This window comes from Somniosus microcephalus, chromosome 1 (genome assembly GCF_052327205.1).
Source record: "Somniosus microcephalus isolate GS21.2 chromosome 1, FLI_Smic_1.0, whole genome shotgun sequence".
NCBI classification, from domain to species: Eukaryota; Metazoa; Chordata; class Chondrichthyes; order Squaliformes; family Somniosidae; genus Somniosus; species Somniosus microcephalus.
In genome coordinates this window covers 27957315-27973163 of record NC_140987.1, presented here as the reverse complement: position 1 = coordinate 27973163, position 15849 = coordinate 27957315, and the positions used below count along the sequence as shown (strand labels likewise).

The window sequence follows — 15849 nt, the reverse complement described above, 5'->3', positions numbered from 1 at the left end:
ACAAGCCCAAACTATTCAATCTCTCCTCGTAGGTCATTCCCGCCATTCCAGGTATCAGCCTGGTGAATCGCCGCTGCACTCTTTCCATGGCAAGAACATCCTTCCGCAGATGGGGCGACCAAAACTGTACACAATACTCCAGATGCGCTCTCACCAGCACCTTGTACAGCTATGTTATGAGGCCGGGAGCCAATGTAGATCAGCCAAGACAACAGTGATTGGTGAGCAGGGATAGGATGTGGGCAGCAGAGTTTTGGATGAGCTGAAGTTTATGGAGGCTGGGAGCCAACCTAGGAGAGCATTGCAATGGTCGAGTCTGGAGGTGACAAAGGTGCTGGGGAGAGTTTCAGTGGCAGATGGGCTGAGGCAGGGGCAGAGGTGGGCGATGTTACGGAGGTGGAAGTAGACGACCTTTTGGGGGTCGAATAGCACTCCAGGGTTGCGAAGCCTGGTTCAGCCTGAGACAATGGGCGGGAAGGGTGATAACGGTGGTGAGGGTACAGAGTTTGTGGCAGGGAATCAAAGCCAAAATTCCTGCGATTTTTCAATTCTGCCGGTCCATTGTTTGTAGGAGGGATTCCCTTATTTGGTGATAGCTTGGGGTTAGGATTAATGTAATTGCACGTGAAGCTCTTATCAATAAGTTCCTCGTTTCTGGAGAAACGGGCCAAATTTGCTCATTAGCCACAAGACTATTTGTCGGGCCACAAATAGTAGAGTAAGACAATCTAGCTCAGAATCAGGCCGTCAGGACTATTTTTGAGGATTCCTTTCACTTTGGCCACAGTCACAAGGTTACAGGATAAGATAAAAGAGTAATTACTCTGGGTGCTTCCTCTTGTGGTCACTGAACATTAATCCTTCACCCACCCTCGCTACCCCTCGGGGTTTTGAGTTCCATTGGCCAATGGGAACCAAGATGCTAACTGAGCGATCCGTTTGCTGACCGGGCTATCTTGACCTACCCATGGTTCTCAGCATTAACCCTTTCTGATTTCCCAGAGATCTGCAGGAATGCTGGAAATTCCATGTTGAAGACACCTTGATGCCTTTTTAGGCCACTTTGGCCACAATCTCCAGTCTGAAAACTCACTCCAATTGCTGGTGGCACTTCCACATCTGAAACTGTCAGTGCTGTAAACTGAAACTGTCGTAAAATAGAGCAACGATTGATGCCTAGAAATGAAGACATTAGGAAAAACTTCCCACTGTATAAATTCGATGTGTACTTTTGTTTTTGCAGATTGCCAGAAAATACGATTTACTGATCATTGAAGATGATCCTTATTACTTTCTGCAGTTTGAAAAGGTAAAAGAAAGAAAGACTTGCATTTCTATAGCGCCTTTCACAACCTCAGGACGTCCCAAGGGGCTTTACAGCCAATGAAGTGCTTTTGAAGCATAGTCACTGTTGTAATGTAGGAAATACAGCAATCAATTTGTGCGCAGCAAGCTCCCACAAACAGCAATGAGATGTTGATTGAGGGATAAATATTGGCCAGGACACCGGGGCAATTCCCCTGCGCTCCTTTGAAATAATGCCATGGGACCTTTTACATTCACCTAAGAGGGCAGATGGGGCCTCGGTTTAATGTCTCATCTAAACGACGGCACCTCTTGACAGTGCAGCGCTCCCTCAGCACTGCAGTTGAGTGTCCGCCTAGACTTTCTGCTCAAGTCTCTGGAGTGCCACAACCTTCTGACTTCAGAGGTGAGAGTGCTACCACTAAGCGTAAATACTGTTCCTGAAATGGTGGACCTTGCAGTTGGTCGCACAGAAGCCAAAAGGTTGAATTTCCAGCTCTTAAAATGCTAGTCATTATCGGTGCAAATGCTGCGTCTTTGTGTTGGAAAGAGCAAACACAAATACAGTGTCGAGGTTATGTTACCAGTGAATCAGACAACATGAGTTTAAATCCCACCATGGCAGTTCAAGTATTTAAATTTAGTTTTAAAAATCTGGAAAGAAAAGTGCTGGTGTCAGTACAAGTGGCCATGAATTGGGGAAGGAAATCTGTCGTCCTTACCCGGTCTGGCCCATATGTGACTCCAGTCCCACAACAATGTGGTTGGCTCTGAACTGCCCTCTGAAATGGCCGAGCAAGCCAATCAGTTCAGGGCAACTAGGGATGGGCAATAAATGCCAGCCTTGCTGGAGACACCCACATCCCGAGAGTGAATCATAAAAATCAAAGCCAGAAAAGTCCCACTTTTTGATTCTCACCGTCATCATCTATATTTGAAACAACCGATGAGCTCATTGGAATTATTTAACCCAACAGCTTGAAGGAACTAAATTAAGATGCATAGTCACTTAGTCAACACCTCACCAATTGTCATTTGAACTGCATGTTGAGGCGTTCTTCCATATACTGTTAAGCTGAGCAGTTCCACATTTTGTAGAGAAAGATTCATGAATGCCATAACAAGGCTGTTGATGTTGATCCTGCAGGAACTTGTTCTAATTTGTTTCGGAGACTAATGGAACTCACTCTTTAAGCATTTAGACATGGAGGGGTTGCCGCGGTAACGAAAGCCTATGTGCATTCAGATGAAATTCTTTCTGCTGTTTTATGAAAGGCACAAACCCATTTTAAAAGGAGAAGTAATCAAAAGCGAAAATATTGGGGATGCTGGAGATCTGGAATAAAGACAGAAAATGCTGGCAAACACTCGGCAGGTTCGGCAGCCTCTGTGGAGGGAGAATCAGAATTAACAACATTTCAGGCCGGTGACCTCTCCCCAAATCAAGGATCATCGACCTGAAACGTTAACGCTCTTTCTCTCACCGTTTAAAAGAATTAGCAGGCGGAGGGCTTTCCTGCAGTGTTAATGTGCCGTTTACTAATATTAAACGGTGAGATTTACATCCCAAAGCAGTAGCTTCTTTTAAAGAAAGAAAGACTTGTATTTATATAGCGCCTTTCATGACTCAGAATGTCCCAAAGTGCTTTACAGCCAATTGAAGTGTAGTCACTGTTGTAATGTGGGGAAACACGGCAGCCAATTTGCGCACAGCAAGCTCCCACAAACAGCAATGTGATGATGACCAGATAATCTGTTTGTTAGTGATGTTGATTGAGGGATAAACATTGGCTAGGACACTGGGGAGAACTCCCCTGCTCGTCTTTGAAATAGTGCCATGTGATCTTTTACGTCCACCTGAGAGAGCAGACGGGGCCTCGGTTTAATGTCTCATCCAAAAGACAGCACCTCCCATAGAGCAGCGCTCCCTCAGTGCTGCACTGGAGTGTCAGCCTAGATTTCTATGCTCCAGTCTCTAGAGTGGGACTTGAACCCACAATCTTAGACTTGGAGGTGAGAGTGCTTCCCGCTGACCCACAGCAGACACACCATGAAAGGGCTTCAAATTGTTCTTCTGTATAAACAACTGATTGTGGCTCTCTTGTGTTTTTCATTTGATTTGCAGCCTTGGGCTCCATCTTTCCTTTCTTTGGATGTTGATGGGAGAGTCATGAGGGCAGACTCCTTCTCCAAGGTCCTGTCTTCAGGGTAAGGATGCTGTCTTGCTTTTGAGGTTTATTGAAGGGTAGGTAGCTGGGCAGCCTGCACTGGCACTGCCTTCTGCCCAGTGAAAAGAAGCTCCAGTCTACAGCCAGTTAGATTTTAATGTGGAGATCATGAGCGGGGAACATGGGCTCTCTCCTGATTTGAGATGATCCCTCGTTACGTTCACATTGTTCCCAAGCCAGCAAGTGGGAACTCCTTAACCTTAGCATTCCATGAGGCTGGAGCTGCGCTACACCAGAAAAAGAACTTGCATTTAGATAGTGCCTGTCACAGCCTCGGGAGACATGGCAGCCAATTTGCGCACAGCAAGGCCCCACAAACAGCAATCAGATAATGATCAGATAATATTGATTTTTTTTTTTAAGTGACGTTGGTTGAGGGATCAATATTGGCCAGGAGACCGGGCAAAACTCACCAGCTCTTCTTCGAAATAGTATCTTTTGCGTCCAGCTGAGAGGGCAAACGGGGCCTAGGTTTAACCTCTCATCTGAAAGACGCCACCGCCGACAGTGCGGCACACGCTCAGTGCTGCACTTGGAGTGTCAGCCTAGATTATGTGCTCAAACCCACAACCTCTGACTCAGTGTCTAGAGTGCGACCACTGAGCCACAGCTGACACCCACTGCAGACTGTCTCGGACTGACAACTTGCGATGCGCAGTGCGGAGCTGCCTGATAGGAGCTAGGCCGCTATAAGAAGCTCCCGTCTACAGCCAGTTAGATTTTAATGTGAAGAGCACGAGCGGCTCTCTCCTGACTTGAGACGATTCCTCGTTACGTTCAAAGACCATCCAGTGGACATCCTCAGTGCTCTACTGCCGGACCGGGAGCCAATGTAGGTCAGTGAGCACAGGGGTGATGGGTGAATGGGACTTTGCGCAAAGGGAAGAATAGGTCTGCATGACTTGCCAGAAGGGTACATTACCTCGAAAGATGTCTTGTAGGAGATATTGTGCAAGAGCCTCTACTTCATTGTACTCTACCAAATCAGGTACTTTATCCAATCTTTATTTTCAGGATCTTGATCACCTTAAAGTTGAATGTTTCTTTTCACATAACTTGAGAATTGGTGTCTTTCACTTTAGAATCTGCTCAAACCAAGGCTAGAAAAGTCAATTGAGTCCCGTTCTACCTGTAATAATCAGTATAGAATTTGATGGGAAATAAAGCTGCATTGATTACTGTGATAATGGACCAACGCTCCAATCTCTTAGGGGCATGAGGTTGAATCTCACCTCTGCCAAGTGATGTTGTGACTCGAATATTTGCTTTCCATTTGTGCTTGACTCAGTCGATGGCGAAGATTTTGGGTTGGAACCCCTCACTGGGACTTGGTTTGATAATCTGAGCTCACAAGCCAACAACAACAACTTGCATTTATGCAGCACTTTTAATGTAGTGAAAGGTCCCAAGGCCTTTAACAGGAGCGGTTATCAAATAAAACCTGACACCGAGCCACATGAGATATTAGGGCAGGTGACCAAAAGCTTAGTCAAAGAGGTAGGTTTTAAGGAGCGTCTTAAATCCAGTAGAGTACTGAGGGAGTGCTACATCTTCAGAGCTGCCACTCCTTGTATGAGGTGTTAAACTGCCTGTTATTCAGCATTCTTCGGGATCCTGAAGGGATGAGATCAAATGGGCCTTATTCACCCAACCCCATCTCATGGTTTAAAATGTGCATTTTATTGTTGTCTCTTAACTTGTCATTGTATGGAGAATGTAAATCTCTGAGAGAGCCATTTCTTTCATATCTCACAAAGGTGCCTGGATTACACCGGGTGGCTCAGATTGGGACTTTAACATAGTGGAAGCTTCAACACTACGTGTCCTGTCCTCATCCACCGTGTCACAGATTTCGGACATTTCAAAGAACAATGGTTTCTGTTGGAACAGCTGTTAGAATACAAGGTCAAACCCGTTTAAATAATCATCCTCAACACCAGTTGGTGAAGTTCGGGAGTAAGAGACTTAGTCAGGGTAGTTTTGGGGAGGAGCTCAACGTGGACTTTGATGTACGCCATTCTTGATGAAGAAATGGAGCCACGTTCATTGAGCTGCTTCAGCTGAAGAACGCAACCTTCCCCGTCCATAAAAACACAAATTTAAAAATAGGCAGCAAGTATTTGAAGCCTCTGATCTTGTTCTGTGTTTAAATAGGCTGAGGATCGGATTCCTAACTGGGCCCAAGCCTCTCATCGACCGAATCGTTCTACATATCCAAGTGTCCACGATGCACACCAGCACCTTCACACAGGTGAGTAAGTTTGCTTCTGGCTAACATCAAGCTTAAGCCAAAGGTGTAAACCTTTAACTATCACCGTCGGCCGGAAGGGAACAGATCGAACACCCGTTACTTATTTTTACATTTCTAACACTTAATTCTCAGATAATATGGGTTGAAATCGGACTCTATAGTATTAGTCTCGAACACGTTTGTGTGAAATTTCTTTTAACAAAGACATTGACCCATTTTACTTTAAAGGGATTGATAATTTGATTAAATGGTGGAGGGAGGGATTTCATACGGCTATGTTAATGAGTCCATTGCAAACCACATCTGAATAAGGACAAGAAAACCATCGAACCAGTCCCATCCCAGCATGGCGTGACTTTCACACACATCATTTTGCCCCCTTTCCCCCAGCACTCCCACCCACAGTCAGGGGATCAAGGAACTTAAAGCAAAATAGTAAAATATTTTACAGGCACATCAATAAAAAAAGAAAGGTTGGTATGGGAATAGGGCCATTAAGGGGTAGACAGGATAATACCACAGGTAACGATAGAGAGATGGCAGAAATATGAAATAATTATTTTGCTTCAGTATTTACCAGGGAGTTAGAACAGGTGGACATGACATTGGAGAATGAGATTAGTAATGATATAAGTGCATTTAAAATAAAAGAGGGGATATATTAAATAAACTAATCAGATTCATAGAGGAATTTTTTGAGGATGTAACTGGTAAAATAGATAAGGGAGAACCAGTGGATGTGGTGTATTTGGACTTTCAGAAGGCTTTCGATAAGGTCCCGCATAAGAGATTAGCGTGTAAAGTTAAAGCACATGGGATTGGGGGTAAGATACTGACTTGGATAAAGAACCGGTTGGCAGACAGAAAGCAAAGAGTTGGAATAAACGGGTCTTTTTCCGAGTGACAGGCAGTGACTAGTGGGGTACCGCAGGAATCGGTCCTAGGACCCCAGCTATTCACAATATATATAAATGATCTAGATGAGGGAACTAGATGTAATATCTCCAAGTTTGCAGACAACACAAAGCTAGGTGGCCGTGTGTGCTGTGAGGAGGATGCCGAGAAACTCCAGTATGATTTGGACAGGTTGGGTGATTGGGCAGAAGCATGGCAGATGCAGTATAATGTGGATAAATGCGAGGTTATCCACTTTGGTGTCAAAAACAGGAAGGCAGATTATTATCTGAATGGCAATAGATTGGGAGAAGGGGAAGTGCAACGAGACCTGGGTGTCCTTGTGCACCAGTCGCTGAAGGTAAGCATGCAGGTGCAGCAGGCGGTTAAGAAGGCAAATGGTATGTTGGCCTTCGTAGCGAGAGGGTTCGAGTGCAAGAACAAGGATGTCCTGCTGCAGTTGTACAGGGCCTTGGTGAGACCACACCTTGAGTATTGTGTGCAGTTTTGGTTACCTTATCTGAGGAAGGATGTTCTTGCCATGAAGGAAGTGCAGCGAAGATTCACCAGACTGATACCTGGGATGGCAGGAATAACGTATGAGGAGAGATTGGGTCGATTGGGCTTGTACTCGCTGGAGTTTAGAAGAATGAGAGGGGATTTCATTGAAACTTATAAAATTCTAACAGGACTGGACAGACTGGATGCAGGAAGGATGTTCCCGGTGACCGGGGAGTCCAGAACCAGGGGTCACAGTCTAAGGATAAGGGGTAAGCCATTTAGGACAGAGATGAGGAGGAATTTCTTCACCCAGAGAGTGGTGAACCTGTGGAATTCTCTACCACAGAAGGCAGTGGAGGCCAATTCATTAAATATATTCAAGAAGGAGTTGGATATATTTCTTAAGGCTAAAGGGATCAAGGGATATGGGGAGAAGGCAGGTACAGGGTACTGAATTTGGATGATCAGCCATGATCTCATTGAATGGCAGAGCAGGCTCAAGGGGCTGAATGGCCTGCTCCTGCTCCTATCTTCTATGTTTCTATAAAACCCCTGGTCTGGATAAATTGCATCCACGCACTTTAATAGAATCTAGGGAAGAGATAGCAGAGGCATTACTACACATCTATCTGTCTTATCTTATGTATATATAAAAAAAGGATACTTCTGTCTGTCATTCCGTCTGTCTTTCTGTCTGTCTGTCTTGAATTAACTCAAAAGTTATAGAGCGTACCTACACGTGCGTTACGTCGAAAGAAAGCTGACGATTCCAGAACCGTCCTAAGTGTATTTACGTTTCGGCCGGACAAAAATTGCGCCCGCGGTATCCAAAAAACGTTCAACATTCCGCTCATTATCCGCTCAGCAGCGAGTGACGTCGAGGTCGACCAATCGTACGGCGGGTTCCTGGCGCGTGCGGCCGGGCCCTCCTACGGTCGAGTGACTGGACGATTGACCAATCCTACGCTTCGGTGACCTGACGGTCCACCAATCGGTGCCTGTGTGGGCGGGCCTTATCGTTCTGAACCGAGGTGAGTCGCCGCCATCTTGATTCCAAACTTTTCATTTCTTTTTCCCGCTTTCTGCGTCTTTAAAAAAAAAAGTTCCTTTTAAAACAGAAATTCTTTTTTAAAAAAGTTAATTACTTTCAGAAATTGTTTTAAAAAAAAGTTAATTACTTTCTAAATCTTTTATCTAATCTCATTAATTTTCCTACCTTTCCCCGTTTTTGCAGGTAGGCCTCTAAGCCTGGGCGTCTGTTGCCAGCCATGCTGGACCCTAGGCAATTGTTTTGTGGCAAGCTCCTCCCACCCCTCACCCCCCCCGCTTCGGTCTCCCCCATCACGTGATGGTTGACCAATCCTATGGCGTGTGTGGGCGGGGCCTGATGCTTAATAAGACAGAATAAATAAAAGTTACTTCAGTCTTCGCGAGCACTGGAGTGACTCGCCCCCCCTCCCCTCGCCCCCCCCTCCCCTCGCCCCCCTCCCCTCGCCCCCCCTCCCCTCGCCCCCCCTCCCCTCGCCCCCCCTCCCCTCGCCCCCCCTCCCCTCGCCCCCCCTCCCCTCGCCCCCCTCCCCTCGCCCCCCCTCCCCTCGCCCCCCCTCCCCTCGCCCCCCCTCCCCTCGCCCCCCCTCCCCTCGCCCCCCCGCCCTCCCCCTCCCCCCTCTCATCCCCCCTCTCGCTCCCCCTCCCCCCTCTCGCTCCCCCTCCCCCCTCTCGCTCCCCCTCCCCCCTCTCGCTCCCCCTCCCCCCTCTCGCTCCCCCTCCCCCCTCTCGCTCCCCCTCCCCCCTCTCGCTCCCCCTCCCCCCTCTCGCTCCCCCTCCCCCCCTCGCTCCCCCTCCCCCCTCTCGCTCCCCCTCCCCCCTCTCGCTCCCCCTCCCCCCTCTCGCTCCCCCTCCCCCTCCCCCCTTCTCGCTCCCCCTCCCCCCTTCTCGCTCCCCCTCCCCCCTTCTCGCTCCCCCTCCCCCCTTCTCGCCCCCCCTCTCGCTCCCCCCCCCCTCTCGCTCCCCCTCCCCCCCTCTCGCTCCCCCTCCCCCCCTCGCTCCCCCTCCCCCCTCTCGCTCCTCCCCCCTCTCGCTCCTCCCCCTCTCGCTCCTCACCCCCCTCGCTCCTCCCCCCCTCGCTCCTCCCCCCTCTCGCTCCTCCCCCCCTCTCGCTCCTCCCCCCTCTCGCTCCTCCCCCCTCTCGCTCCTCCCCCCCCTCGCTCCTCCCCCCTCGCTCCTCCCCCCCTCTCGCTCCTCCCCCCCTCTCGCTCCTCCCCCCTCTCGCTCCTCCCCCCCTCTCGCTCCTCCCCCTCTCGCTCCTCCCCCCCTCTCGCTCCTCCCCCCCTCTCGCTCCTCCCCCCCTCTCCCTCCTCCCCCCCTCTTCCCCCCAGTCGCTCTCTCTCTTCCCCCCAGTTGCTATCTCTCTCTCCCCCCCCCCCCCCCAGTCGCTCTCTCTTCCAACAACAACATGCCCTCGAAAAAGCCTAGGCACCGCCGGGCACTCTAGCTAGTATTTAATAATTCGTTAAAAAAAGGTGTAGTGCCAGAGGACTGGCGGATAGATAACGTAATACCTTTATTTAAGAAGGGGGATAGAACATGTCCAGGGACTTATAGACCAGTCAGCTTAACATCGGTGGTAGGAAAAATAATGGAATCCCGACTAAAGAAGAAACTAGAAGAACATTTAGAAACCAAAAACATAGTACAGGTAGACTATCCTTTATCCGAAAACCTCGGGACCAGCCGTGTTTCGGTTTTCGGAGAATTTCGGATTTCGGAAGGTGGGTCGGCGGGGGTCGGCGGGGGGTCGTGCGCACGACTTACGCTGACGCGCAGCGTAAATCGTGCGCACGACCCCCCGCCGACCCCCCCGCCGGCCCCGACGCCCCGACCCCCGCCGACCCCACCCCCGCGGACCCCCACCGGCCCCGACCCCCCCACTGACCCGCCGGCCCCGACACCCCCGCCGGCCCCGACCCCCCCGCCGACCCCCCCGCCGGCCCCGACCCCCCCGCCGACCCCGACCCCTGCCGACTTGGGGTCCGCGGGGGGGTCGGCGGGGGTCGGGGCCGGCGGGGGCCGGCGGGGGGTCGTGCGCACGACTTACGCTGACGCTCAGCGTAAGTCGGCGGGGGTCGGGGTCGGCGTGGGGGTCGGGGCCGGCGGGGGGCGGCGGGGGGGTCGGCTGGGGTCGGGGCCAGCGGGGGTCCGAGGGGGTCCGCGGGGGGTCGTGCGCATGACTTACGCTGACCCTCTGCTCAGCGTAAGTCGTGCGCACGACTTACGCTGAACGAAAAAACCTTCGGTTTTTAGAGGGTTTCGGTTTTTGGAAGTTCGGATAAAGGGTAGTCTACCTGTAATGAATAGTCAGCATGGATTTCAAAAGGGAAAGTCTTGCTTGACCAACCTCATTGAATTTTTTGAAGAGGTAACAGAGAGAGTAGACAATGGTAATGCAGTAGATGTCATTTATCTAGATTTTCAAATGCCTTCAATAAGGTACCCCATAATAGACTGACGAATAAGGTCAGAGAATCCGGAGTCAGGGGACAAGTAGCAGAATGGATAGCTAGCTGGCTTCAAGACAGAAAGCAGAGAGTAGGGGTAAAAGCTAGCTATTCACAGTGGCAGAGGGTGGGTAGTGGTGTTCCACAAGGATCAATGCCGGGACCATTTTTGTTCACAATTTACATCAACGATTTAGACTTTGGAATAAAAAACACAATTTCTAAATTTGCGGATGACACCAAATTGTGGGGGATAGTCAATACTGAGGAGGACTGCAACAAATTACAGGAGGACATGGATAAACTTGCAGAATGGGCAAATAATTGGCAAATGAAGTTCAACACAACTAAATGTGAGGTATTGCATTTTGGTAGGAAGAATAGGGAGGTCACTTATCACTTGGAAGGCGCGAGTCTAGGTGTGGTGGAGGAACAAAGGGATCTCGGAGTACAAATACACAAATCACTAAAAGTTGCGACACAGGTTAGCAAGGCCATAAAAAAAGCAAACCAAGCACTAGGGTTTATCTCTAGAGGGATAGAATTGAAAAGTAGGGAAGTTATGCTAAACCTGTATCAAACCTTGGTTAGACTACACTTCGAGTACTGCGTACAGTTCTAGTAGCCATATTACAAAAAGGATATAGAGGCACTGGAGAGGGTGCAGAGAAGATTTACAAAGATGATACCAGAAATGCGAGGGTATACATATTAGGAAAGGATGAACAGGCTGGGTCTCTTTTCTCTTGAAAAGAGAAGGCTGAGGGGTGACCTAATAGAGGTCTTTAATATTATGAACGGTTTTGATAAAGTGGATGCAGAGAGAGTGTTTCCACTTGTGGGGAAGAGCAAAATTGGAAGCATAGAAACATAGATAGGAGCAGGAGTAGGCCATTCGGCCCCTCGAGCCTGCTCCGCCATTCAATGAGATCATCCAAATTCAGTACCCGGTCCCTGCTTTCGCCCCATACCCCTTGATCCCTTTAGCCTTCAGAAATATATCCAACTCCTTCTTGAATATATTTAATGTATTGGCCTCTACTGCCTTCTTTGGCAGAGAATTCCACAGGTTCACCACTCTCTGGGTGAAGAAATTCCTCCTCATTTCTGTCCTAAATGGCTTACCCCTTATCCTTAGACTGTGACCCCTGGTTCTGGACTCCCCGACCATCGGGAACATCCTTCCAGCATCTAGCCTGTCTAGTCCTGTTAGAATTTTATAAGTTTCGATGAGATCCCCTCTCATTCTTCTAAACCCTAGCGAGTACAAGCCCAATCGACCCAATCTCTCCTCATACGTCATTCCTGCCATCCCAGGTATCAGCCTGGTGAATCTTCGCTGCACTCCTTCCATGGCAAGAACACCCTTCCTCAGATAAGGTGACCAAAACTGCACACAATACTCAAGATGTGGCCTCACCAAGGCCCTGTACAACTGCAGCAAGACATCCTTGTTCCTGTACTCAAACCCTCTCGCTACGAAGGCCAACATACCATTTGCCTTCTTAACCGCCTGCTGCACCTGCATGCTTACCTTCAGCGACTGGTGCACAAGGACACCCAGGTCTCGTTGCACTTCCCCTTTTCCCAATCTATTGCCATTCAGATAATAATCTGCCTTCCTGTTTTTGCCACCAAAGTGGATAACCTCACATTTATCCACATTTCTTGCATCTGCCATGCTTCTGCCCAATCACCTAACCTGTCCAGATCATCCTGGAGTTTCTCGGCATCCTCCTCACAGCACACACGCCCACCCAGCTTTGTGTCGTCTGCAAATTTGGAGATATTGGGCAGGCACGGTGGCATAGTGGTTAGCACTATTGCCTCACAGCACCAGGGACCCGGGTTCGAATCCGGCCTCGGGCGACTGTCTGTGTGGAGTTTGCACATTCTCCCCGTGTTTGCGTGGGTTTCCTCCTGGTGCTCCGGTTTCCTCCCACAGTCCAAAGATGTGCGGGTTAGGTTGATTGGCTATGATAAATTGACCCTTAGTGTTAGGGGGATTAAATATGTGGGGTTACGGGGATCGGGTGGGATATGTGTCGGTGCAGGCTCGATGGGCCGAAATGGCCTCTATCTGCACTGTGGGGTTTCTGTGATATTACATCTAGTTCCCTTGTCTAGATCATTAATGTATATTGTGAATAGCTGGGGTCCAAGGACCGATCCCTGCGGTACCCCACTAGTCACTGCCTGCCATTCGGAAAAAGACCTGTTTGATCCAACTCTTTGCTTTCTGTCTGCCAACCAGTTCTCTATCCAAGTCAATACCTTGCCCCCAATCCCATGCGCTTTAACTTTACACGCTAATCTCTTATGCGGGACCTTATCGAAAGCCTTCTGAAAGTCCAAATACACCGCATCCACTGGTTCTCCCTTATCTATTTTACCAGTTACATCCTCAAAAAATTCCAGTAGATTAGTCAAGCACGATTTACCTTTTGTAAGTCCATGTTGACTTTGTCCGATCCTGTCACTGTTTTCCAAGTGCTCTGCCATTACATCTTTTATAATGGACTCTAGCATTTTCCCCACTACCGATGTCAGGCTTACCGGTCTGTAATTCCCCGTTTTCTCTCTACCACCTTTTTTGAATAGCGGGGTAACAATAGCTACCCTCCAATCCATGGGTACTGTTCCAGATTCTATCGAATGTTGGAAGATGATCAGCAATGCATCTACTATTTCTAGGGCCACTTCCTTAAGCACCCTAGGATGTAGATTATTAGGCCCTGGGGATTTATCGGCCTTCAATCCCATCAATTTCCCCAACACCATTTCCCTACAAATACTGATTCTTTCAGTTCCTCCCTTTCATCAGACCCTATGTTCCCCGACATCTCTGGGAGGTTATTTGTGTCCTCCTTTGTGAAGACTGAACCAAAATATGTATTTAATTGGTCTGCCATTTCTTTGTTCCCCATTATAAATTCCCCTGATTCTGACTGCAAGTGACCTACGCTTGACTTCACCAATCTTTTTCTCTTCACATATCTATAAAAGGTTTTACAGTCAGTTTTTATGTTACCTGCAAGCTTACTCTCATATTCTATTTTCCCTTTCTTAATTAATCCCTTTGTGCTCCTTTGTTGAATCCTAAACTGCTCCCAATCCTCAGGTTTACTGCTTTTTCTGGCCAATTTATATGTCCTCTCCTTGGATCAATATAAGATAGTCACCAAGAAATCCAATAGGGAATTCAGCAGAAAATTCTTTACCCAAAGAGTGGTGAGAATGTGGAACTCGCTACCACAGGGAGCAGTTGAAGCGAATAGTATAGATGAATTTAAGGGGAGGCTAGACAAGCATATGAGCGAGAAGGGAATAGCGGATTATGCTGATAGATTTTAATGAGGAAAGGCAGGAGGAGGCTCGAGTGCAGCATAAACACCAGCATGGACTGGTTGGGCCGAATGGCCTGTTTCTGTGCCGTGTATCCTATGGAATTCCATGCACTGCACTGGAGTGACAGCCTGGATTTTTGTGCTCAAGTCTCTGGAGTGGGACTTGAACCCACAGCCTTCTGACTCAGAGAGGAGAGTGCTACTCACTGAGCCACGACTATCACTTCAGAGTAACTTAATTGAAGGACACCTCGGGTATATTGAGGGAATTATATTGCATCGCTAGGTAGTATTTGTCAAACAATTAAGAGCTGAGCATTTGTTTTATTAATCGACTTTAACATCATCACAGCTCTGTGACTCGACCTGTTCTGTAACAAATGAATGTGGAAAGGAAGGAAAACTTTCCAGAGTCTGTGCGTGAAGACTAAACTCTTAATCGGCTTTCCAAAAAGAAGCAGGTGCCAAGACTCAATGATTGATTTCACAATCAGATCAGTGGATCGGTCGTGTAAACGGCACTCGCCCTTTCTATCAGACCTACGCTGTATCGCTTCCATTTAAATCACGTTTGGCCCGACTACCATCCTTAATCAAAAATCTAAGCCGCACGTTCTTGGTCCTATTCTCGGCCTTGCTCCTGCTCCATCAGGGTGTGACTGGTCTTCACCGGCCTATCGTCACTCATTCAGACCAATGTCCATCGGTTCTATTTATAACGGGAAACATTAATGAGGGGGGTTTGCGGAGGCAATTTTTAACCTAAACCCGCCCGTCGGGTAACTGACTGGACTGTTTGAAGTCAACAGCAGGTAATATTGGGCGGGATGTAAAACCGGCGTTCCACCCGATCCCTTGGGATTCCCGCCCGGCCAGTGTGTCAACTAAAGTTGCACAGAGAAGTCAAACCTTGTTTTCAACTCTTGGTGTTGCTGCTTACTTAAGTCTGACAACGTGCGTGTAGTTAATATATGTTCTATTTCAGCTCATGGTTGTGCAGCTACTTCAACAATGGGGACAAAATGGCTTCCTGGAGCATGTTGACAGGTAAAGAGTACAACGTAACATCTGCCTTTTCTCTCTCTCTCTCTCTCTCTCTAAGGAATGGGATATGACCAGTGAATTAGTCGGGGGTTTATATTTCATTCCCCTTTCTTCTAGCTTTTAGAGGCTGAGATTGTTCTCCTTAGAGCAGAGAAGGTTAAGGGGAGATTTGATAGAGGCGTTCAAAATCATGAAGGGTTTTGATAGAGTAATTAAGGAGACACTGTTTCCAGTGGTAGAAGGGTCGATAATCAGAGGACACAGATTCAAGATAATTGACAAAGAACCAGAGGCGACATGAGGAATAATTAGTTTATGCAGCGAGTTGTTGTGATCTAGAATGCACTGACTGAAAGGGCGGTGGAAGCAGATTCTTTCAAAAATGAATTGGAGAAATACTTAGATGGGAAGGCCTGTGTGTGTCGTAGAAGAAGATAAGAGGTACTTTTGAGAGAACTTAAAAGAATAGCTTCATTCTCTGTACAACAGATGCCAACATATCACTGGCATCAGTGACTGACCTGAATTGTTCTTTCTCCATTCTGTTTACGGCAGAGTGGTGGCGTTTTACAGCAAGCAGCGGGACGCCATGCAGTCGTCTGCGGAAAGGTGGCTGAAAGGTAAAGCTTGCAAAGTTAAACTATCATCACTCAAACCACCCTGAACATCAGCATCACGTTGCATTGCTACAGCTCCTTCAATGTAGAAAAAGGTCCCACAGAGGTGGAATCAAAAACAAAAATAGAGGATTCAAAGAAGAGAATAAAATTCAGAGTTACATC

At 48.2% G+C, this 15849-nt stretch overlaps 1 protein-coding gene across 4 annotated transcripts in view; it reads left to right on the top strand.

Annotated features, from left to right (window-relative positions):
* LOC147124006 (kynurenine/alpha-aminoadipate aminotransferase, mitochondrial-like) overlaps positions 1-15849 on the top strand; it is a 59235-nt gene that overhangs the window by 28012 nt on the left and 15374 nt on the right. For all 4 annotated transcript variants that reach the window (XM_085977198.1, XM_085977068.1, XM_085977264.1 and 1 more), the window contains 5 exons: positions 1244-1309; positions 3431-3513; positions 5688-5784; positions 15009-15070; positions 15623-15687. In XM_085977198.1, the coding sequence (XP_085833324.1) occupies positions 1244-1309; positions 3431-3513; positions 5688-5784; positions 15009-15070; positions 15623-15687 (373 nt within the window). The remainder of the gene's footprint in view (positions 1-1243; positions 1310-3430; positions 3514-5687; positions 5785-15008; positions 15071-15622; positions 15688-15849) is intronic.